General features: G+C 38.6%; 1 protein-coding gene and 1 non-coding gene across 2 annotated transcripts; one reads left to right on the forward strand and one right to left on the reverse strand.

Moving 5' to 3' along the window:
• Positions 1–243: 243 nt before the first annotated feature.
• LOC145935640 (uncharacterized) lies at positions 244–17,151 on the reverse strand (the record flags this gene model as incomplete). Its single annotated transcript, XM_083037124.1, has 3 exons — positions 244–338; positions 16,581–16,930; positions 17,003–17,151. Coding segments are annotated over 3 exons (594 nt in total), but the record flags the coding sequence as incomplete, so codon positions are not given.
• A 7,936-nt stretch (positions 17,152–25,087) lies between these two features.
• On the forward strand, positions 25,088–25,162 carry Trnas-gga (transfer RNA serine (anticodon GGA)). The gene has a single exon. It is a non-coding gene; the product is annotated as a tRNA-Ser (tRNA).
• Positions 25,163–26,051: the final 889 nt, after the last annotated feature.

Here is a 26,051-nt window from a genome sequence, read left to right on the forward strand (position 1 = left end):
AATTGGACCATATTTATCCCAGCACTTGTGTGTGTTGCACTCCATGCATTATTTCTTGCAAAGAACCTCTTGTAAACAGAAAAAAATTGGTTAAGAAATAATTAAATGAAACTTATGTTATGTAATGATTGTAAATGATGATTGTATGAGATTTATGTTACTCTTAATTATTACTTATAAACTATGAAAAAATAACACTACTCACTTTTATTTAAATGTGTCTCATACATACGTCCACTTGTCTTACGTTGATAAAATACTCGAGTATGTTAGCAAAGATTGCTTATCCAACGTCATCGTAAGAAGGAGCAATCCCGTAAACTTGCAAACGTGTGATACTAAAAACACAAAATATGATATTAAAACAGAGACGAATGCGAGGTTAGAATATCTGTCACATCTGGAGTAGGCATTGTAGAAGCACGTTGTTAGAATATTTCTACTACTTAAATAATAAATTATTATTTAAATAAAAATATTCTAACAGAATGTTCTTCCACAATGCCTACTCCAGATATGACATGACAGATATCCTAACCTCGCGTTCGTTCCTTATTTTAAGAACATATTTTGTAGGTGCGTTCTAATATTTACTGTGCTAGAAGTTCTATAGTTTACGTCACGTATACTATAGATTTTCACTGGCAGTGAATTTTGGAATACATTCTGTTTTTAGTATTAAACATTTGTAAGTTCATGGGATTTTGTCCTTTTTACGACATACATATTTTGAACTGTGAGTAGATATACTATGCCGGTTCTAACTCAGGTCCTCTGAGGGGGGTGCGGGGCGCGGGGGGTTCTCCGGGGCGAGGGGTATGACGTCACGCGGGGCGGGGGTATCTCGGTGGCGCGGGGGCTGACGTCACGCGGGTGGAGGGGGATGTTTCGACAAAGGAGGGGGAGTTTTCTGAGTGCAATATTTGTAGATGGTATCTTTACGATTTTTTTATGAGGGTTCTTAGACATTTTCCCCAAAAAGGTATAGAACAAGCGCCGATGATTGACAATTTTGTACCCTCGTTAATATAATTTTATTATGGAAGCGCCGATGACCGGCTGCTCGAACTTGTCAACGGAGCGTTCTAGAGTTCATTAAAACTATGTTTTTCATTTTATGGACATTTTATCATTAGGAAAGGAATAAAGGGCCGACGCTGCGACGAACATGTCAAACGTTATTTATAGGGGTGCAAATGTAAAAGCGTTGACGTTCGGCAGCTTTGTATCCTCGCGGAAAATCTCCCATAAAAACGAGAGCGAAACATTTTTCTTAATATTTTTTAAGGAAGAATGCAACGTATCGGCGCCAACGTTCGGCAGTTTTGTACCCTTGCAGAAAATCGGTCGTAAACGAGAGCGAAACATCTTCCTTAATATTTTTAAGGAAGAATTGCGATAATTTTGAGAGGAATGGGGGTTGAAACTTATGGAGAGAGTCTGTCTCCGCGTTAAAAAGTCTTTAGCATTCGTATAGCACAGATCAGAGTAAAAGAAATGGATGAAGATATTATTATGATTGAGGATAGTGATAATGACATAGAAATTATAGATGCGAAAGATAGTGATGTTGATGTAGATATTATAGATATTGCAGAAGATAGTGATAGAGAAGAAAATGACATAATGAATGAATCAACAGACTCCGATTATAGTAGCGAGCACGGCGGGGACTTGGATATAATTGAACAATTATTGGGGGTGCCTGTAATCAGCAACATAAATGTTATAATGAGGGTGTGCGCTATATATTCATATTATATATCTGAAGATTATATTAAATTATGCACTGCTTGTGTAATACGAAATGTGGAACTATTTGTAAACATTTGTGCCATACGCGTGCATTGTACCACTTCTTATGAAGTGATTATAGAAGAGTGGTGCAGCGATTGTCACGCTCCGCTGCATCTGATATTCACGCGGAACATGTGTCCACTTTGTAATCATTGTAAGTATCCGTTTTATATTTATAATAAATTAAAAAATTTGAAAAAAACAAAAGTAAAATTCACTGTTTCTATTTTCAGTATAAGACGCAGCCTCCACTCTACTACCTCACCAGTCATCGCTGCAGTCACTGTAACCACCTCCATCGCCCGACCACCTCACAGCTGCCGTTGCCGCTAGCATTTTTTTTTTAATTTTATATTTTATATTAATTTTTATTCATATATTTTCATTTTTATTTTATATTATCTTTTATCCATTCAATTTCATACTTAAATCTTTGATATTGAGAGCCGATAAAAATATTCTTAATTTTAAAATAATAATTAGATACTTAAAAAGTCGCTAGTAAAATTTTAAAATAGGAACGAAGTAAAGTCGACCCAACTAGCCAAAATTATATTTATTTAAAAAACACACAACGTTTCGACCATGTGGATGTGGTCCTTATCAAGTGTAATATTCATTAGTAGAGGTGCAGCCAAATTAACGATAACGTCAACTTTTCCATAATATAGTTACAACATATTTAAATAAACATAACATAAATTCATTGATGTTGTCAAACCGTTCAGAAATCAGTTGGAAAAAACCGTTGATATGTGAAGCCTCCATATTTAAGTCGAGGAGTAATATTAAAATAATAATTAGATACTTAAAAAGTCGCTAGTAAAATTTTAAAATAGGAACGAAGTAAAGTCGACCCAACTAGCCAAAATTATATTTATTTAAAAAACACACAACGTTTCGACCATGTGGATGTGGTCCTTATCAAGTGTAATATTCATTAGTAGAGGTGCAGCCAAATTAACGATAACGTCAACTTTTCCATAATATAGTTACAACATATTTAAATAAACATAACATAAATTCATTGATGTTGTCAAACCGTTCAGAAATCAGTTGGAAAAAACCGTTGATATGTGAAGCCTCCATATTTAAGTCGAGGAGTAATATTAAAATAATAATTAGATACTTAAAAAGTCGCTAGTAAAATTTTAAAATAGGAACGAAGTAAAGTCGACCCAACTAGCCAAAATTATATTTATTTAAAAAACACAACGTTTCGACTATGTGGATGTGGTCCTTATCAAGTGTAATATTCATTAGTAGAGGTGCAGCCAAATTAACGATAACGTCAACTTTTCCATAATATAGTTACAACATATTTAAATAAACATAACATAAATTCATTGATGTTGTCAAACCGTTCAGAAATCAGTTGGAAAAAACCGTTGATATGTGAAGCCTCCATATTTAAGTCGAGGAGTAATATTAAAATAATAATTAGATACTTAAAAAGTCGCTAGTAAAATTTTAAAATAGGAACGAAGTAAAGTCGACCCAACTAGCCAAAATTATATGTATTTAAAAAACACACAACGTTTCGACCATGTGGATGTGGTCCTTATCAAGTGTAATATTCATTAGTAGAGGTGCAGCCAAATTAACGATAACGTCAACTTTTCCATAATATAGTTACAACATATTTAAATAAACATAACATAAATTCATTGATGTTGTCAAACCGTTCAGAAATCAGTTGGAAAAAACCGTTGATATGTGAAGCCTCCATATTTAAGTCGAGGAGTAATATTAAAATAATAATTAGATACTTAAAAAGTCGCTAGTAAAATTTTAAAATAGGAACGAAGTATAGTCGACCCAACTAGCGACTTTTTAAGTATCTAATTATTATTTTAATATTACTCCTCGACTTAAATATGGAGGCTTCACATATCAACGGTTTTTTCCAACTGATTTCTGAACGGTTTGACAACATCAATGAATTTATGTTATGTTTATTTAAATATGTTGTAACTATATTATGGAAAAGTTGACGTTATCGTTAATTTGGCTGCACCTCTACTAATGAATATTACACTTGATAAGGACCACATCCACATGGTCGAAACGTTGTGTGTTTTTTAAATAAATATAATTTTGGCTAGTTGGGTCGACTTTACTTCGTTCCTATTTTAAAATTTTACTAGCGACTTTTTAAGTATCTAATTATTATTTTAATATTACTCCTCGACTTAAATATGGAGGCTTCACATATCAACGGTTTTTTCCAACTGATTTCTGAACGGTTTGACAACATCAATGAATTTATGTTATGTTTATTTAAATATGTTGTAACTATATTATGGAAAAGTTGACGTTATCGTTAATTTGGCTGCACCTCTACTAATGAATATTACACTTGATAAGGACCACATCCACATGGTCGAAACGTTGTGTTTTTTAAATAAATATAATTTTGGCTAGTTGGGTCGACTTTACTTCGTTCCTATTCTTAATTTTCTTTTATATTAATTTATATTTACATTTTATTGTATTCTTTTATAATCTTTTATATTATATCTATTTTTAAATTTTACATGCTTTTATATTTTTAATCACACACACACACACATACATTTTATGAATAAAAATTATTATTAATAGAAAAAAAATTCTCTCTTGCGAACACCTCACGCTCTCCTTCGCTATCTCTGTCTCTCGCGTGCGCCTCTCGCTATCTCTGTCTCTCGCGTTCGCCTCTCTCTCTCTCATTCCTCGCGCTCTCCTTCGCTGCATCATCTCTCGCGTGCGCCTCTCTCTCTCTCCTCGCGCTCTCCTTCGCGTCATCTCTCTCTCTCTCCTCGCTGCGCCTCACGCTCTCCTAAGCGCTACCTCTCTCGCAGGCCCTAACTTCGCGCTATCTCTCTTTCATATACCTCGCCGCAACATCTCTCTCCTTCACGTTCGCCTCACACCCTCTCTTTCTCTCGCGCTCTCTCTTTCTCTCCTAAGCGCTACCTCTCTCGCAGTCCCTAGCCTCTCGGTTCCTAGCCTCGCGATCCCTAGCCTCTCAGTCCCTAGCCTCGCGATCCCTAGCCTCTCGGTCCCTAGCCTCGCGATCCCTAGCCTCTCAGTCTCTAGCGTCACGTTCCCCCTTCGCCGCATGACGTCATCCCCCGCAAGGACCTTACAACGAGCTACGTATGAGAGCTGGGACTGCTTACGGGTGGGAGAAAGATGGAGAATGGAAATGCATGCAAAGAAATTACATCATAATTTATACTTAAAAACTCTTTATTCTTCTTTTAAATATTTTTTTCTTACATATTATGGACTAAAAACTAAAGCTGCTAGCTCGCAATCGATGAGCTAATGCTTGTTGAAGGCGTCGCTCACGCGTATTACATTTGATACTTCTTTAGGATTCGTTACATTGGACGCGATATTTGAAAATTGCGTAAACTTGATATCGACTGTATTGGTAATTTTAACCAATCGGTCAAAAGTTACATCAATGCATGGATCGAGAGCGAACATACGGTGTAACGTCGATTCGATCATCATCATGCATACATTTGAAGATTCAAGACTTATTAACTTGGCGTCGTTAATCGTACGAACTCGCACTGTTAACGGTCCAACGCTTATAAAACTGTAGGTATCTTTAGAATCGTTTCGAAGCAGATTCTGAATATTGTGACGTTGCTCGTAGAGTCCTTTCCACGCTTCGAGAGATAGTATCAGTTCCTTTCCTCGATGATCTCCTATGGCGATTTCCACGTAACTCGGTGGATCCACTTTGATACCAATTTCGAGGAATTTAAATTCCGTAGCTGTCAATGCATATCGTCTACCTAGTATACGATATACGAACCGCACGAGGCTCCAACGAAATGCTGTAAAAATGAAATTAGTTTGAAAAATAATAAATTTGTAAAAATATAAAGACATAAAAATAGAAAAATAGAAAAAGTTAAACTTACTTGTCGCATTTGTTCTCAAACAATGGAGTTTCATTACAATTCGGTATGTAATTATTCGCATATCTGCCGGAGCCGCTGCTTCTTTCAGCGTAGTACATATTTCCAGATTTTAAAAGTGAAACCACCAGCACGAACGGTTAACGCTACACTGATCGTATAAAGAAATTAATCGAGTGTTGTACATGACGCTTATTTTTAAAAGTAGTGAGGTAAATGTGGTGGGAGATTCTAAAATACTATTGGCGCTATGAAATTTAGGAGAAGGGGAAACGGCGCTCGGATAAAAAGAATTCTTAGAAACGATTCGTGAGGAAAGGATTGGGGAAGGGGAATAAGAGATAAAACACATTAATGTTTAAATATTTTATTTTTCCAAATCTTGCAATTCTTTCTGGCGTTGCGACCACCAGTTAAATATTTTGAATACATTTTGTAATGCGCAATTCTTAACATGTTTTCCACATCGCATAGTGTTTTTAACATCTAGATTATTTAGAGACTCGATATCGTCGTAATCAGCATCCAAGGTCTCAATAATGAAACCGTTTCCCGCTTCATCCAATATATCGGCTAACCATTCTCGCTTTTCAAATCCTTTTACATATACGAGAATGGATTCTTCTTCTTCTTCATGTGGTCCACCAACGATAGCTGTTGTAATCAAACGCTGAGCCATGCTGTATGGAACGTTTCCATCTTCCCATTGCAATCCATGATGATTTCGAGTCAACCATGAGGCTTGGTGTCTCTCAGATTTTATGAGCACACCCCATGGTACAGGACATGCGAAAAAATAATGTGACAAAATAAATCCTCTTCTCAGGATTGCCGCTTCCTTTACAATGAATTGTTTATTGAGGATAAACCCCTGTAGATCCACAAACGTTGGTACGGACATGACGAGATCTCTCTCTTCGATGTATCAGTTAAAAAGAAGAATGACAACTATCTCATAACACTTTGATTTATATTCTGCTATGCTTCCCCCTCTCTCTAAATTGTTGGTGTGTTTAGGTGATTTTGCGCACAACGTTGGTCAACGGGTTGTACTGGATCACGCGATCATGTATGATGAGACAGTACGCAATGGTATTCATCGGCACATTCTCCTTACACTCGAATTCCAATCTCACATCCACGGTTGCGCTCTTGACCGATTCGTTTTGTCGAGAACAATCGATGATCACGAACGGACCGTTACGTAGAAACATTGAGACGGTGAGACTCGGCTCGAGATACTCGTATCCATAATAGTTCTTGCAGAAACGCGCATACGTATCGTACAGAATCGACCATCTGTTTTTATCGAAATCCAGATTCATATCGTCGTACGGATAACATTCCGAGTTCAGATAGAGTTTCACATTGGTCATCTTGCAATCGTCGAATCGACTCATATCCTCAGACATGATGTTTTTCCGACCTGTCTGCAGAGCGAAGATAACATATCGTGGCTTCTCCAGCTGAGTCGCTGTCTTAATGGCCCATGAATGCTTGGTTGTACGCTGCAATAGCGGATACTCATACAGATCCCACGAGCGAAAACCCATGCTGAGGTAGCGTCCGCTTTTCAGAGCGAGCAGCATCGACAGCTTCTTAATCTCGCTCAACAACACATGTGGCATTCGCCATTGTATCTTGAATATGTTGATCACAGGCTCCAGCGTCGAATTTCCAATCAGACAATTGTTGTCGTTGCGCGATCGTATTAAGATTAACTCATGACGAGCGTTCATCACCACTCGTCTGTAATCCTCGCAAAATCCCAATAACATGTAGAGCGGTACGCAAAAATTGAAGTTTCCATTCGCAGTAGTCGGATCAGTCCAGCCGGCGTTTCTCATAATCACGCTTCTATCGGATGATATCGTTACATAGTTTTTGAGCAAACTTGTTATTCCCACGTTTCTATTGCGATCAATCTCCACGCTATCGAGTTCGTATCGAATCTCATCGAACATGAATGCGACACAATTATTTCCCAGTATCACAGCAGATCCTTCGGCTGGTTTATTTATCTTTAGTTCTCCCTCGATGTATAGGAAACTATCATACGGCAACGTATACAGATCCTGTTGTTGTATGGGTATTCTTATCTCATCACTGTGTCCGAATGTTGTGTTAGCGAACGGGTTGTACGTGTCAGTCTCGATCTTGACGATGCGATCGTCGAAGATTGGCTCGTCTCCAATGTTGAGGATGTCGGTCATTGTTCAGATGTTTCGCACCGCGAATCCCAAAGATTGTAAAAACGCAACGTTTGATGCGTTCAGTTTCTTTTTCTTACTGCAACCGGATGATTGGATATTAGTGAATGTCGACGTTGTTGTTGTTGTCGCTGGCTCCGTAAAGATTGTGTTATCTCTCGTATCTTTCGATCCGTTCAACACGAGCATCTCATACGCCGCACACGTACGTTATCGCTGTCGTCGTCGTACGTGCAATCTAATGGTGATCTCTTCTCCTCGAAAATCGAGCAATCGTCTGTCCTGGTCGACAACGCGTAACGTTAAATCCGTAATGCTCCGCACGATGATCGGCAGGTAAATGATGTGCGCCGGTGTTTCTGATATCTTATATCCTGGTGATACCCTCGGTGAAAATTCATGTATCGTATGAACGAGTTTGCCGTTGCTGTACGCGCCCGCGGTCACATTACATTCTACGCGGATAATGTTCACGTTGATAATATTAATCGGCATATTGTCCGACTTGTACCGTTTTCGCGGCTGGAGTATACGGTTCGAGAATCCCAGCAGCGATCCAATGTTGTTAGGCTTGCTAAAATTCATTCTGTAGGCGCATTTGATCTCGCTCCTCATCGTATTATAATTAGCGCGGAGCACTATCGGATATTCTCCATCTTCAAAGTCACCGTCGTCATTCGTCCGAATATGCGTGGTGTCAGCGTGTTTTTTATCATCGTCACGAACAGCGTGTCGCGGACGTTTTCGTAAAATTGCATGTTTTAAAAACTCATGTATCGCTTGCAGCTCGTATCCCTCGGGAATCGTAATTTCCGCGTCATCTTTGCCAAAGTAAAATTTATTATTCGAGGAATTCACGTTCGATATCGTATGATAAGTCTCAAAATCCGCTAGACCTAGCTCGTATTCATCGTCGCTCAAATCTACGGCGGGAAAGTAGTTTGCCGCGAGGACGCTACTCTTTCCAGTCAGCGTGAATGTCATAGACATATCGGCAAAACTGTTTAACGAATACTGAGTTAAATAGCGCAATGTCAGTCTTTAAATTCACATGCATCGACCGCTCGGAGAAACTGTAAGCACAATTGTCCACAGATGCTTTGATTGTAAGTTTGAACAGGTGTGTAATTGTATTGTATCTTTGTCACATTTAAATATCGCACCAATTCATTCGGCGGTCGAAGATTGCCGAAACTGTCAAAATATATAGCGCGATCCCCCCTCTTTGCATACGCTACCCAATGAGTACCCGATCCTTTAGCGTTATCCAAATTTACGATGCCGCTCTCGTTTCGATATATACCACCGATTGGTAATGAATCACGCATGAAAACACCTCTAAAATATGGAATGTGCATACGTTTTGCCAGTTGTAGCAATTGTATGTTGGTAGTTAGGCCCTGTGGGATTTTTAGCGTCTCTTTGACGTTTTTTCCCCCTTTTTTCTCGTTGAAACTCCTCGTCCGTGTTTGTATGGAGCGAGATACAATCCGTAACCTTCCATGGCGCGATTGTGACGTAGCATCTCTTGCAACTGACGTTGTGCGGCTTTTCCGTCGTTCACCATCTTTGCTACACCAGCCGCTCCACCGACCAGAGATCCGAGCGCGCCCAACATTGGTAGAATCGGCAATACACCCCCACGTTTCGCTACCGGAAGTATTCGCTTCTTCGCCATCTTTTTCTTCGTCTTCGTCTTTGTCGTCTTCAGGCCCATACCGAACTTCGTCTTGGCTTTCATCGCTGCCCAGACAGCTGTGGCGGCGGCTCTCTCACCGAGAGTCGAATCTCTCGCAACGATGCGAGTTTGCGCTTCCTTGGCGAGTATCCTATCTGCCGCGTGTCTCTCGATGAGATCGTTGCTTTGAGAGTACGCTATATCGTGTTCACGGCACACTGCGTCCAATGGGTTGATACCTCGATCGCCTCTGGCTAATCGCTTTTGTAGTCGCGTGCCCGGACCGCAAAACTGATAGCCGGGGATATGGAATTCGATCGGAAGTGCGTTTATCGCCTGATTTAATAGGCCTCTACCTATTTTTTTCGCTGACATTCGCTGCAATCCTTTATCATCGGCGCTGGACCGTCGATGTGCGTTTGCTGCCATGGTCGATTGTAATGTTCGAAACAGCGGCGACAGGCCTGAACCTCCAAATCAGCCTTTATATGTTCCGGAAGCTTGTCCCACACGTAGTGGATGTGATTTTCACATTGCAGTAAAACTGCTTTTGGCACAAATTGCAGCTGTTCGGCGCTTAAACCGTGAATATCGGAAGCACTTGTTAGCAGAACAAACATTTTTTCGTTACTGAGCGATTCGTGGTTCCGCGCAGCTATAAATAGGCAAGCGTTCGATTCAATCGGGGAGTGGGAAAATGAGATTCGTGCAACAACCTTTCGCGATACGCGTGACGAATTACGACGCCAGATTACAATCGATGGGGGACAACGCGGAGATGCGTAGACACGGTACGATACTGCCGACTACTATACGCGCGATCGTTTGCGGCCCCTCGAATTGCGGTAAAACTAACGTGTTGATTAGTTTGATAGAAAGCCCGCACGGCGTCCGCTTTGAAAACGTGTACGTGTACTCAAAGTCACTGCAACAGCCAAAATATCAGTATCTGGAGAATTTGTTGACGTCGATCGATGAAATCGGCTATTTTACATTCTCCAATAACAGTGACGTCATTCCACCGAGCGAAGCATATCCAAACTCGATTTTCGTTTTCGATGACGTGGCGTGCGACAAACAAAATACGATAAGAGAATACTTTTCAATGGGACGCCACTCGAACGTCGACTGCTTCTATCTCTGTCAAACATACGCAAGAATACCGAAACATCTTATACGCGACAACGCAAACCTGCTAATCTTGTTTAAACAGGATGGTACCAACTTGAAACATGTGTACAATGATCACGTGAATACTGACATGTCATACGAGGATTTCAGTGAATTATGTCGTACTTGTTGGCAGCAAAAGTATGGATTTCTAGTGATAGATAAGGATAGCTCGCTTACGAACGGCCGATACAGAAACGGATTTAACGTGTTCGCGATACCGCAAAACAATTAGTCGTTGCCGATGTTCTGTCGAGAGAGGTGAAACACGAGCGTTCGACACTCTACCGACATGGCTGAGAACGATAATATTCGCGAGCGTGAAAAGATAGCGAAGGAGATTGCGAAAACGAGTGAATCAATTCGCAAGAAACATCGCGCTTTGAAGACCGGTAAGATCGATGACGATATCGCGATCAAGACCCATTTTAGACCTATTATTGAGCCGCTACAAAAGATTGTCGACAACTCGATCGCGGTGAAAAATGAGCCGGAAAGTATCGCAAAGATTAAAATCTTACCCATCAAGCGGTACAAGGAGGAGGAGGAGGAGGAGGAAGAAGAAGAGGAGAAGGATGATGCGACACCGAAAAAGAGGAAACGCTGTTCGGGTCAAACCCGAATCGCTCATCGACACAGCGTACATCGGATGCTTTACTGGATGAACCGATGATAACCTCTACACCATTCACGACAACGAGAATCGTACAACCTATACCCGAAACACTCGCAAACGAAAATGTTTTCGAAACCTCGGGCACGCTCGAAACATCGTTTGTTCGAAACACATTACAAACGCTGGAAGGTCAAGAAATGTTGCGAAAGCACTTGGGACCACTGGGACAAGAGTACATGAGCACTCTCCTCGGTGACGACAAAGAAAGGAAAATCGATCACGTGTACGGTGTCTATTTCGACAAGGATGAAATGCGTCTCGGTAACAAACGATTCGACATTGACAAATATGACTCTATAATTATAGACAAAGTGAGGTACATTGGTACACCAGGATTATACGATCTTCAAGAGAATTCCCGATGATGACATTTACACGGAGGATGATATCCATAAATACAAGAGCATATTATTGGCGACGAAAGCGCATAAACGCAATTATGACACACAAGGCCAATTACGAAGCAACAGGGGATACAAGTACAAACATATAATCGCACCATTGATATCGATTGAAAAGAAAAAATCTGGAAAGGGAGTATTCATGCCTCACGCGATGGCGCTAACCGACAATAAGATCGATTACATACACTGGGATGACCCCAACGAGCTAGTGGATCGGGTACGATTGCTGGACGCTTCGCGCCGAGCTGGCCACAACGCTCACGACAATGAGATCCTGTCGATCATCGAGGAACTTCGCGAAGCAGGTATTATTATAAATTGAATGGTGTCTCGACAAATCTAATCAGTCGATCAGCGTCACTCGTATCGGGAAAAAAAAATGCCTATCAACAAATTTGGATTATTCGAACCAAGAAATGATGCAACCAGCACAAGCGGTTCTTGGGATAGATTGGTGAAAAGTTATGTGCACGAAAACGCTCTGTGTCGCGTCGTTACGGACTATGACGCAAGGTCGCGGAAGATTCGTCGTGTAGCGCAACCTGAGGCTGACACCGATGCCGTCAACAAACTGTAGGTGGAATCCTGCGTTAAAAGATTGATGAATCAACAGAAAGAATCAGATGAGAAGCTGACTTCGTTCGAGAAGGATGTACGGCCAATACAGATTGTGATAAACGAACTTCAACGCGCGGCTAACGCTAACTCAGAAACGGCTATCAACCTGAATGAGCAGCAGTGAACGGGTTAGGAGCGGCTATCGAACGGTTATCGAACATCTACGAAGGGTTATCGAACGGCTACGAACAATTATCGAACAGCTACGAAGGATTATCGAACTACTATCTAACTACAATGAGTGATAGTGAACGGCCTAGCAACAGCTGCGAACGAGGCTATGAACGGCCTAGCAACAGCGAACGAGGCTACCAACAACTCAAGCAGGGCTGCGAACGAGGCTACGAACAAGTCTTTAAAGGCTACATGCAAGGCTACAAACAACTCAAACAGGGCTGCGAACGGGTCAGTAACGGCTGCGAACGGGTCAGGAGAGGCTACGAACGGGTTAGAAACGACTGTGAACAAGGCAGCGAACGAATCAAGAACGATTTTCGAATGGGTCAAGAACGGAAGTAAACAACGCAAGAACGGCTCAAAAACGACTACGAACGGCTCAAGAACGGTTCAAGAACGGCTCAAGAACGGGTCAGGAACGGCTCAAGAACGGGTCAGGAACGGCTACGAACGGGTCAGGAACGGCTCAAGAACGGGTCAGGAACGGCTACGAACGGCTGAAGAACGGGTCAGGAACGGCTACGAACGGGTCAGGAACGGCTCAAGAACGGAAATGAGTGATAAAACGAGCGACAAACGGCGATCGAAAAAAACCGACGAAGCGATGAAACAACATAGTTTGGAGAAACGGCAGTTGGTGAACGAACTGCACGCGCCGGCAAGGAAAAATTTTCCCCGAAGACACGTCATAGTGCGGGGATACGATGACCTGTGGCAAGCTGACATCGTCGAGATGCGTCCGTACTCTCGTTTCAACAGAGGTTACCACTACATACTCACCGTCATCGATGTGTTGAGCAAGTACGCGTGGGCCATACCACTCAAGAGTAAAGGTGGAAGCGAGACGGCTGACGCTATCGCCGAGATAATTCGAGATAGCAAGAGATGCCCGAGAAACATGCAAACCGATATGGGGAAAGAATTTTATAACGCCGACGTGCAACGGCTTATACGGAAACATAACATCAATCACTATTCTACATATTCGGTATTGAAGGCATCGGTCGTCGAGCAATTCAATCGCACGCTGAAGAACGACATGTGGAAGATGTTTACGCTGAACGGAACTTACAAGTGGATCGACGCGTTGGCGGAACTCGTATCGGATTACAACGCGCGCAAGCATCGAACAATCGGCATGCGACCCGCCGACGTCACCCCCGCGATCGCTGATAAACTTTTAAAAACAGTATATAGTAACATAAAGATTGCCGCTCCGGCAAAGTTCAAAGTAGGTGACCCGGTACGCGTTAGCAAGTACAAGAAACTTTTTGAGAAGGGTTACACACCAAATTGGACAACCGAAATGTTTAAAATTGTTAAAGTGCAGCGTACTAATCCCGTAACCTATCTACTCGAGGACTATCGCAAAACATCTGTCGCTGGAGCGTTTTACGAGCACGAGTTGCATAGCGCGAATTATCCGGACGTATATCTCGTGGAGGAAGTACTGCGCAGGAGGAGTGACGAGGTTTACGTAAAATGGCTGGGATTTGACAATTCGCACAATTCTTGGATACATAAGGACAATGCAATTTAATTCATACAAATTGTATTTATTAATTACTCAAAAATTAAAAAATATATAATGTGTACAACATATAAAAGTATTTGAAATATTACAATATACATGAAATATGTGAAATACAAAATCTTTATTAATACATCCTTTCCGTTCCAATATATGAAATACATACACATATGTTACATTATATTAGATTATATTTTATAAGGGTATCTGGTAATGTCCCCATGGTAATGTGTCAGTCGAATCAGGTATGATATACCGCTTATCGTCGTACGGACTTAGAGCAATTTTTGTCTCGCAGATGGTATACACTTCATGCAATTTCGGTCTTATACATGACTGCTGACGTGTCATTTCAATCTCGTCATTCAGGCACCGCGTATAATCGTCGAATGTTATCGTTCTCGCGACAACGTTACTTTTGACACCTTTTGCTTTTTTAGTCCTTTTTGCCATCCACTCGCAAAGCGTACATTTTTGCTCTGAGCCCGACGAATTCGATCATTATCGCGCCGTTATTCTCGTCTTTCATCAAGCCTGGCACCTTTTTGTTTGCATGCGCTATACCGTACGCGTTGTCAATTGGATAATCGCTCGTATCGAATCTAGCGATATCGCGTTTCATATTTTCATACACGTCTTCGCATTTAATATGGTATATTAAACTGTCGGTGTCAGTGTACATTATCCGGCATCTGTCACGATAGAGCGGTGACATGTACTCGTAGTGAAATTCGTACAGACACACTTTCGATATGTCGAGTATACACATACCAACATAGATTGGTTTGTTAAATTTTACTTCTAGTTTACGTAATTCTACGGCAATTAAATTTTCCGAAAAGATGCTTTTACTGTGAAAATTTGGTTTAGCAATCATCGCCTCTGCTCCGTATCGTCCGTCCCACTTTGTCAATAATTTTACATCTACATGATTTCGAACGTTTTCCATAGTTTTGCCGAATACCGCGTTGTTCATCAATTTGTACAAATTTTTCTCAAAAATCATTTTACGCTTGTGTTCTAAATTTTGTATTTAGTTCAATGTAATCGCGGAGTCATGCGGATTGAGTAAATTGTAATACGCGATGTATCTTTACGATACGAAGACCGTGACGCGTGCACTGCTGCAGGTTGCGGTAGTGTATGACGTAACGCTTCTTATCATATAGCGTTGCGAGAAGCTTATCTTCCCGCTTGCAGGGCGGTTTGTCACCTGTCGGGCAAAACGGTAGGTCAATGTGCGTGTCGTGAAGATGTTGTGGATACTCTAAATCTACTTCGAGGATATAGCCTGTAGGTGAATCGAGCGCTATTGACGAGATGTCAAAATTAGATACGTCGTCGACCCATCGAAAATCGGCATATGGCAATGGTTGGCACATTGCCCATCCGTATAAATTATTTACATCAAAATACATGAGATATGATGATGGTTTCGATGGATCATATGACTGCATGTACTTGTTGTTGGCCTGCGCATATCTTCCTGAACATTGACTTAGACCGCCGCGTATACCCTGTTCAATAAACATAACCATATCGATATCGGTAAGCAGTTCGAAATTTACGCGTGTATGTTTTAGCATCGCGTCCCATGTATACCCAGGAAGAGTATAATAATACGCAGGATCGAGTCCATAACTCGCGATGCAAGTGTTGCGAAAGTTTTCAAATATATCTGCCAACAACAAGACATCAGTTTTTAAGTACAGATCGCTGTGTTCAAACCCAAGGTTTGAATGGAGAACTGCTGCCACACGTTGACGGCGTGTGCGTAATCACTCTCGGATACAGTGTCACCGGTTAAAGAACTGTAAAATGATTCGCGTGGTGGTAAACGCGTGTCCTGCAGCCTGTCCACGCAGTCAATGTACTCGTACGGAAAGACACCTTTTCGCGTTAATAATTCAAAATTGTTAGCGGATAATGCGGAAAAATTGGAACGCAAAATTTTTAACTTACCCTTATCGAGGAAGGATGCCAATTTGTCAAGACTAGCACTGAGAAATTTGTATGAATCGATGAATCGTAATTTCATGAAAGTTTTCCAATCTTTGTCGTCGTCGGTACTATTGACAGTCTTCGTAAATGAAATGTATTTTTCTTTTGTTATTGGAAGCACATCTACGCATCCTTTATACGCGGTAGCTATTTCTTTTATTATGAAATGTGCGTCATAGCCGGATAGATTATGGAAAACTACAGGAATGACATAAGAGTCTTTGTAATTTATATTACAGTTTGAGTGTGCGGGACCCCTGTATCGCCCGGTCAGATGACAATGATCGCGTACGCGTGTATCGTCTTGTACGAACATATATGACAATGCGTGGCGCTATGAAATTTTTCCCATTCATCTTGCGTTAATTTTGTCATGGGGACATTATCAGACAAAATACCCTTTACGCGATGCGCTAAATTTTTAACTTCTTCGGCGAACCACGCGACACAATCGACGCCGCGATAAAATCGGTAGGCGGATAATGTTTTATCGTACGAACATTGCACGTAGTACCCGACGCTAAATACCTCGTGATGTTGATCGTATGACACGTGTTCCGGTGTCTTCCTCAGTACACATTCCAAGTCGGCGTACACTACAAACGGAAGCCGCTCCTTTCTGTTGTAGTTGTCGAAGCTGAGCCACTTATCCTTATCGCTTGGTAATCGGATAGCGCAGTCGTTCATTTCTCGACAGTCCGCAATGTGAGTCTCCAATTTTTCGCTCAAATTAAAGAAGTGCAAGCATCTGTAAAATGAAAATTACAATTTTATTTACAATTATTTTAATATATAATTTTATTGCAATAAATATACATACCGATCGCAGATATATTTCTTGTGACCATGTTTGCTCAGTTGCGTGCTGACAAGCCGGGATAGATTTTTGATGCATGCGAAATGTCCAACGTTATCGTCCTCCTCCACATACAGCATATTTACATGTTTTTCTCTCTTCCGATCAGTGAGCTGTATCGGAAGAATAGATAGTTCTTTCTTCCTCTCGATGCCGTAGACGTTGATTGAGATATCGTTTATATGTTCAAATTTTTTTATTTGGTTCAACGTCATTGGAAACTCAATGTTTTGTAAATTTAGCACTGTCGTGTAATGAGGATATGAAAATTCCCGTGTCACATTTCTTTCGGCGGGGTACAGAGCGGCCACCACTGACCACGCGAAACATGCATTGTCTTTAGACTGCACGTTCACCACTGCTCTCTTCGTCATAATTTCTCGTGGCAAGTTTAAATAACACCCCGCACGCATAGGATTGCACTTGTTGACATTGACCGTAAGATCGAGTATTCGTGACAATGCCCATCCGCTATCACGTTCCTGAAACTCTTCGAGAGACGCCAATGTGGATTCGATGACATGCCGCTCATACCACTCGCGTAAATCGGACGTGCGAAAGAGTTCATAATTTCTCGTGTTAATACTTTTGTTGGTGCGTTTATCACCGGACACAAACTCACCGTTGAACACGGTATTTACTTTTGCACAGTTGTATATTTTTATAACATCTTGCACTTGCTCGAGTACTACACTACTAGCATCTTCCAAAAATTGTCGCGGTTCGACATAGTTTGCGTTAATCACCGCACCTGTCAGTATCCGATTTTCGAACGCGGTATCGATCTCTCGCCAAACGAGTCTTCCCGTATTATTATCGCCACTGTAATTACCACCACTGTAATTACCACCACTGGGTATAAACTGTCTCTGCAATCGAGTCTTTGCACCCTCGAGTCGCGCGATTCTAGCAACCAAAGATTGTCTATATCCAATCGAGAGTCGCGGACGCTTGACACGACTGCGTTCTTCGAGCAGTTTGATAAATTCCTCGCAGCGCAGCACCCATGCAAAATATTCGCCCAAGGTGGTGACTTGGCGGGACCGCTCCAACAGGTCGCGTTCGTTCTGCTCGATGTTTTCCATTATTTCTTTTATTCACTATTATACCACTAACACTTCTAATACAAGAAAGTAACCGCTAAACTTTTTTCACCGCTGCATTTATGCGCTTTCAAATCGTACTATGGTTTGACGCGCTTTCATCCTCCTTATATATATTTCACCTAACTCTGTCTCCTTTTCTAACATTTGGCGTATCTCAAAAGATAGTTTCCCGAGATATCGGTTTTATGGATAGAGGAGTAAGGACACAAGCTGCCGAACGTTGGCGCCGATACGTGCATTCTTCCTTAAAAAATATTAAGAAAAATGTTTCGCTCTCGTTTTTATGGGAGATTTTCCGCGAGGGTACAAAGCTGCCGAACGTCAACGCTTTTGCACCTAATCACGTTTCAACATGTTCGTCGCAGCGTCGGCCCTAAAATCATCATTCTTTTCCTAATGATAAAATGTCTATAAAATGAGAAAACATAGTTTTATGGATTCTAGAGTGCTCCGGTTACAAGCAGCCGAACGTTGGCGCCGATACGTTGCATTCTTCCTTAACAAATATTAAGAAAAAATGTTTCGCTCTCGTTTACGACCGATTTTCCGCGAGGATACAAAGCTGCCGAACGTCAACGCTTTTACATTTGCACCCCTATAAATAACGTTTGACATGTTCGTCGCAGCGTCGGCCCTAAAATCTTCATTCCTTTCCTAATGATAAAATGTCCATAAAATGAAAAACATAGTTTTATGGCTTCGGGTAGCCATAAATCACAAAGATAATTAGTTGCCGAACATTCTTAGACCCCCCTCCTTTGTCGAAACATCCCCCTCCACCCGCGTGACGTCAGCCCCCGCGCCACCGAGATACCCCCGCCCCGCGCGACGTCATACCCCTCGCCCCGGAGAACCCCCCGCGCCACGCATCCCCCTCAGAGGACTTGAGTTAGAACCGGCATAGTATATCTACTACTGTGGTTTCAAAATAATTATATTTTTATAATTGCATATTGATGTTTTTCGTTTTTATGCTATGCTGCCTGTAAATAATTAAGAATTGTACTGTGTATTCTTTCGCAATTAAAATCTCACGTATGTCGGAGCATCGTGAGATAAGTTCGAAAGAGTACGCGAACAGTCCTTTTACTTGAAAAGATACAATCCAATTATTAATTGTTTACAGACAACATAGCACACGAAAATCAAAAAATCAAAAATACATAACTATATATAAATATTATATGTACTTTCCGATTCACGCATGATGCACATGAAGTGACAGAATATCTATAGTTTACGTCACGCATATAATTTTCTGTCGCTTCACACGCATTATGCATGAATCGAAAAGTATCATATGATTAAATTATATACAGGGTGAGTTTTTTAACTTGAGACTGCAAAATATCTGGAAAACTAAGCATTGTACGAAAAAATGTTCGAAATAAACTTTCAATAGTTTCGAGGGTGCAATTCTATTCCGCAAAAATTAATCTTTAATGGGAACCCCTACTTTTTATTGCAGATTCGAATTCTACGTCCAAAAATACGTAAATTTTGTCTAAACCATTTTTTCGATTCTTGATGGTCGATCGATCCCATTTAAGATTTCAAAGTTACCCCCAGTCCCACCCCCTAGGGGGGGCGGGAAGGGGCTAATTTTTGCGGAATAGAATTGCACCCTCGAAACTATTGAAAGTTTATTTGGAACATTTTTTCGTACAATGCTTAGTTTTCCAGATCTTTTGCAGTCTCAAGTTAAAAAACTCCCCCTGTATACATATATATATCTCTCTTTCTCCGTTTCTCCATTTCTCTCTCTCTCTCTCTCTCTCTCTCTCTCTCTCTCTCTCTCTCTCTCTCTCTCTCTCTCTCTCTCTCTCTCTCTCTCTCTCTCTCTCTCCCTCTCCCCCTCCCCCCCTCTCTCTCTCTCTCTCTCTTGCATTATTGTCATAGATTTCTTAACCTCATATAATATTTGAAATGTAAAACTTTAAATGAATTTGCTGGCAAAAGTCGCAAATGATAAAGACATCTGCGCTGTTTAAAAAATAATCTGATATCGTAAACCACACGTGAGCGTATATATTGTTCTCAAATAGATCTTAAACGGAATCGATATAAACATACAATGCTGTAATGTAAACCTTAAACACATTAAAAATATATTTTTGGCAGAATCTTGCCAATGACTATGCACGTATAAGTATGAACACGCATATGTCATGCATGCATCCGAACGCCCATGTTTGTACACTTCTGCGTGAGTATATCATTTGCAATAAATAAACATTCTTATTACCAATTCTTATATTACTTATATACAGGGTGTCCGATTATTGAGTGACCAAACGAAAAGTGATGGTAGATTGGGTCAAACTGAAAAGAAAAGTCCTCAACCATTTTGCAAAATTCGCGATAATTATAAAATAATAATCAAAAATGTCTCAGCGCATGAGAAGCGGTAGACCACACGTATCGAGCGGCGAGCGACGAGTGTCACGCAACATATGATACCGCGCCGAAAAAGTATTATCCCTTTGTTTTTTCGGCGATAGAAAAATGATGCGAAAATTATGATGATGTCGCGTGTCGCATGTCGGACACCCTGCATACATATACAACATTGTATGTTTACAATAATTTCATTCAATATTTATTAGAGAGAACGACGAGTACGCTCATGCACGCACGATTGATGCTACTAAATTGTTTTATAAACAGTGTGGAGCCCTTTATCATTTGCAACTTGCCGACGTATTCGTTTCAACTTTAACATGTAGTTTAACACTGCCTAATTTAACATGATATCTATCACAATTTGGTGCGCGCGTGAAAGAGAGAGAAAGAGAGAGAGAGAGACAGAATATGTCATATGATTAAATAATATATACATATATCTCTTTTCGTTTCTCTGTTTCTTTTATTCTCTCTTCTCTCTCTTTCACGCGCACACTGAATTGTGATAGATTTCATGTTAAATTAGGTAGTGTTAAATTACATGTTAAAGTTGAAATGAATACGTCGGCAAGTTGCAAATGATAAAGAGCTCCACGCTGTTTATAAAACAACCCAGCCAGCATACCCTCGTCATTTTGACGTCGAAAATTAGTCATTTTCACTCTATTGACGTCATGTGTAAAAAAGTACCATAATTTGACGTCATTTTCATCACCAAATAATGACGGTTTTTTAATAACGTCATTTAATCGTCTTTTTAAGGTTACTTATTTATCAATTAATTAATATTGTTAATTAATACATCAATATTAATATTAACGTACTTAGATAGTGAAAATAATAAATATTTTATGATACTTATAAAGTTTATAGTACTCTGCGTTGATACCAGCTGCTATATATTTTGTAATCATTACTTCTTTCATTTACCGCTATGCGACGCGCAATGCGCTATTTATCTCGTATTTATGTTTCGGTCATGAGAATTATATAAAGCAAGCAAAAAGTGAACATTAAGATGTCATAATAATGACTACATTTTGATAAGTACAATATATATATATATATATATATATATATTCCATTGAATTTTGAACTCTATCAAAATAAAATAATAAAAATAAAAAAAATGTATATTCTTTAAAAGTGGCTAAATTCTAGCCAATTATATATATATTATATTATATTATATATATATTATATTATTTATTTTATAGTGTCATTTTATATTTTCATTGTTTTAATCCTTCACGTTATTAAACTGTCATTAAAACGGACTAAAAAATCAAAAATGGGTCACAATATCACGTTTTTTTTTACGTTTTGAAATGTCATCGGTCCGTGACATTAGTCCGTCATTTTTGTGTCATTTTCCACGTCATTACATTGGTCATTTTTGTGTCATTTTCCTGACCAAGTTTCTAACGTCATTTTGACGTATGTCTGCTAGCTGGGAATCTAGTAGCATAAACCGTGCGTGCATGAGCGTACTCGTCGTTCTCTCTAATAAATATTGAATTTAATCATTGTAAACATACAATGTTGTATAATATATATATGGGGCAGGGTGTCCGACACCGCGACACACGACATCATCATAATTTACGCATCATTTTTTCTATCGTCAAAAAAACAAAGGTGATAATACTTTTTCGGGCGCGGTATCATATGTCGCGTGACTCTCGTCGCTCGTCGCTCGCCGCTAGAAGCGTGCGGTTCTACTGCTTCTCATGCGCCGAGACAATTTTGCTCATTACTTAATAATTATTGCGATTTTTGCAAAATAAATTTTCGCATTTAAAAAAAAAATCTCACGATGCTCCGACATAGGTGAGATTTTTATTGCGAAAGAGTACAGTACATACAATACAATTTCTTTAATTATTACAAACAGCATAACATAACGAAAAATATCAATATGCAATTATAAAGATATAATTATTTTTGAAATCACATTTAAAATATGTACGTCGTAAAAAAGGACAAAATTCCGTGAACTTAAAAATCTTTAATATAAATAACTACAAAATATGACATTAAAAAAAGGAACGAACGTCAGGCTTACTTTTGTATTGTAGAGACGGGCCTTGAGATATCTGTCATATCTTGGAGATAGGCATTCTAGAAGAACGCTATGTAAGAATATTTATATTTAAATCATTATTTATAATATCTCTTTAATATATTTAATAATAATATTTCTTTATTTTTATTTAAATAATAATTTATTAATTAAATAATAGAAATATTCTAACATAGTGTTCTTTTAAAATGCCTATTCCAGATATGACAGATATCCTAACCTCTTGTTTCGTCCCTGTTATAATATCGTATTTTTAGTATCAAACATTTGGAGGTTTACGGGATATTGCTCCTTCTCACGATATAAAGTTGGATAAGCAATCTTTGCTAAAACATACGCGAGTATTTTAGCAACGTGAGACAAGTGGATGTATGTATAAGGCACATTTAATTAAGAGTGAGTATTATTGTTATATTTTCATGGTTTACAACTAATAATAAAGATTCTGTTACATAAGTTTAATAATTTTTTAATTAATTAATTATTTTCTATTTGCAGTGGAATCTTTGCTACAAATAATGCATGCTGTGCAACACATATACAAGTGCTGGGGATAATTTTTATTTTATTTTCTTATTGTGTGTGGAACCTAAAAGAATCCTGAATTATTATGATGATAATTATACAGGTAAGATGCAGTTCACACAAAAGATATCTTCTCATCATGCTGCTTATTAATAATTTATCATGTTTATTTTTATTTCAGCAGAAGACGGTGATAGATTTATAATAATTCCGTAAACCACAGATCCAAGATGCACCGAGTGTCAAGATGGAATCCATTACAAAGCATGAGAATCTTTAAGCGAGAGCTAATATTAAAGTCTCCGCTAATAGAATTTTGTTATTTATAATGGAATGATCAACGGCCCATTCATTCATTTGCAGAGATTTGTGAAATATCAATGATTTTATATTGTTGACGATTAGAAGATTTGGAAAACAACTTGTACTGGTATTCAGCGAATATGTCAGGAAAGGTAGTGCTTAACATATCATAATTAAAGGTAGCATATTACATTATATATATTACATATATCTTATGTACATGTAAAAATCTGTTAATATTTTATTTTTAATTATTTATAAAATTTACATTTATATTGGACAGTATGTTTATACATATAACTTTCTAGAGAAATGTATCTGTATCGCTATGATAATTATATTTGTAATAATTATACTTAAGAATTTACATGTATGTATGTACCGTCTCACATAATTCATATCTTGAAATATGGTGTTAAAATAATTAAATCTTTATAATTGCATATCAAATGTTCTCGTTTGGTATGCTGCCTGTAAACAATTAAGAATGTACTTTACTCTTTCGTAATTAAAATCCTCACGTATTTCTTAGCATCGTTAGATTTTGAGTGCAAAAGAGTACAGTACAATTCTTGGTTGTTTACAAGGAGCACATATCATCCGAAAAATATCTTATACAATAATACAAATATATAATATATAACTATATGTAACTATTTTGATACCATATTTCAAAATATGTATATGCATTAGGTGAGATAGTACATACATACATGCAAATCTTTAAGGTTTAATTATTACAAATATAAGTTATCATTGTGACACAGATTTGATTGTCTAAAAAATTATATGTTCCAATATACAGTCCAATTTTAATTATAAGATTGATTAATTGACTAAAACAAATATCATAAGATTTTTTATCTTATGATACAGATATGTATATTATACATATGAACATATAATGGCTGCAATCCACTTGATGCTACAAATGCTTTGAAGCATTCTTCCTCTCCTTCTTCCTTTATTAAAAAAAAAGAGAAGAACGCTTCGGAGCATTTGTAGCATCAAGTGGATTGCAGCCAATATATGCTACATACATATAATGCAATATGTTGCATTTAGATATGACGTGCTAAAGCAATGTCATGTTCCTGACATATTCACTAATAGCGTTTTTCATTGGCAGAACTAGTGCGCACTGAGTGCATATAAAAAGGTTATCGCACACAAATTAACAATGACATAAGTAATTAAAAAAGTAAAGTAATTATTAGTTATAGCTATTATTATTGTTGTTCAATATGACTAATGATAATTAATAGCTCTTTATTTTATTTTTCTTATTGTGTGTGGAACCTAAAAGAATCCTGAATTATTATGATGATAATTATACAGGTAAGATGCAGTTCACAGCACAAAGAAGATATCTTCTCATCATGCTGCTTATTAATAATTTATCATGTTTAAAAAAAAAAATTTAAAAAAAAAATTAGAAATTAATTTTCGCGCTTGGCTCTATTGGCCGACATCTATAACATCAGATCACATTTATTTATTTATTATTTATTAATATTGAAAGCCGATTAAATAAAAAATATTTTCTTAAGTTTACGCCTGGGCCTAATCATGGCGTTTATTTACAAACATCTATTTAGAAGGCAAATGAAGAATTATAGGATCGAAAGGGTCTGAATAGCTTAGTGGTAAGAGCAGTCGCCCGGAAAGCGAAAGGACGCGGGTTCAATTCCCGCTTCAGCGACTTTTCGGAGCTATATTTTTTCTTCGCCTATTTTTCCATTGTAAGTACCGAGGTTGATTGATAATTTAATCAAATGGAACTCAGTGATCTCAAACCAAGAGATACTGTTCCGAAAAATTAGAGAAATTAATTTTCGCGCTTGGCTCTATTGGCCGACATCTATAACATCAGATCACATTTATTTATTTATCATATCTTAAAAATCCCGTAAATTTCCAAATGTTTGATATTATAAAAACTAAAAAACATATATGATATTAAAACAGAGACAGACTCTAGATTAGGGATATCTGTCGTATGTGCGATAGGTAATGTAGAAAAACGCTTTCTTAGTAGAAATCTTTTTTCTACATTGCCTACTGCACATATGACAGATATCCTAACCTCTTATCCATCCTTGTATTAATATCATGTGTTTGTTAATATGAAACATTTTTAAGTTTACTGAATTTTGCTCCTTTTTACAATATGTTGGATAAGCAATTTTTGCTAACATGAAAGAGCTTGAGCATTTTAGCAACGTTGAGACAAGTTTTTGGATGTATAATAAGATACATTATAATTAGATAGTGAGTATTTTTGTTATATTTTTTATTTGTAATATAAGAGTATGTAATGTAAGCCTATTAATTTATTTAATCAATTCTTTTTTATTTACAGGAATCTTTGCTAAAAGTAGCGTATGGTGTCTTTCGCAACATAACCAGTGTTGGGATAAGTATTGTGTAACTATAGTATGAAATGTTTTTAAGTACTGTTTTTTAGTACTCTGCGTTGATACACTGCTTTCATTGCCTATTAATATTATATCATATATTTATTTTCATTTTAGCAGAAGACAGTAATAGATGAATGATAATCTGCAAACCATAGATCCCAGTTGAACCAAAT

This window comes from Prenolepis imparis, unplaced genomic scaffold (assembly GCF_030444845.1).
Source record: "Prenolepis imparis isolate NDT839.2.m4 unplaced genomic scaffold, iyPreImpa1.0 SCAF_4, whole genome shotgun sequence".
In the NCBI taxonomy this organism is placed as follows: Eukaryota; Metazoa; Arthropoda; class Insecta; order Hymenoptera; family Formicidae; genus Prenolepis; species Prenolepis imparis.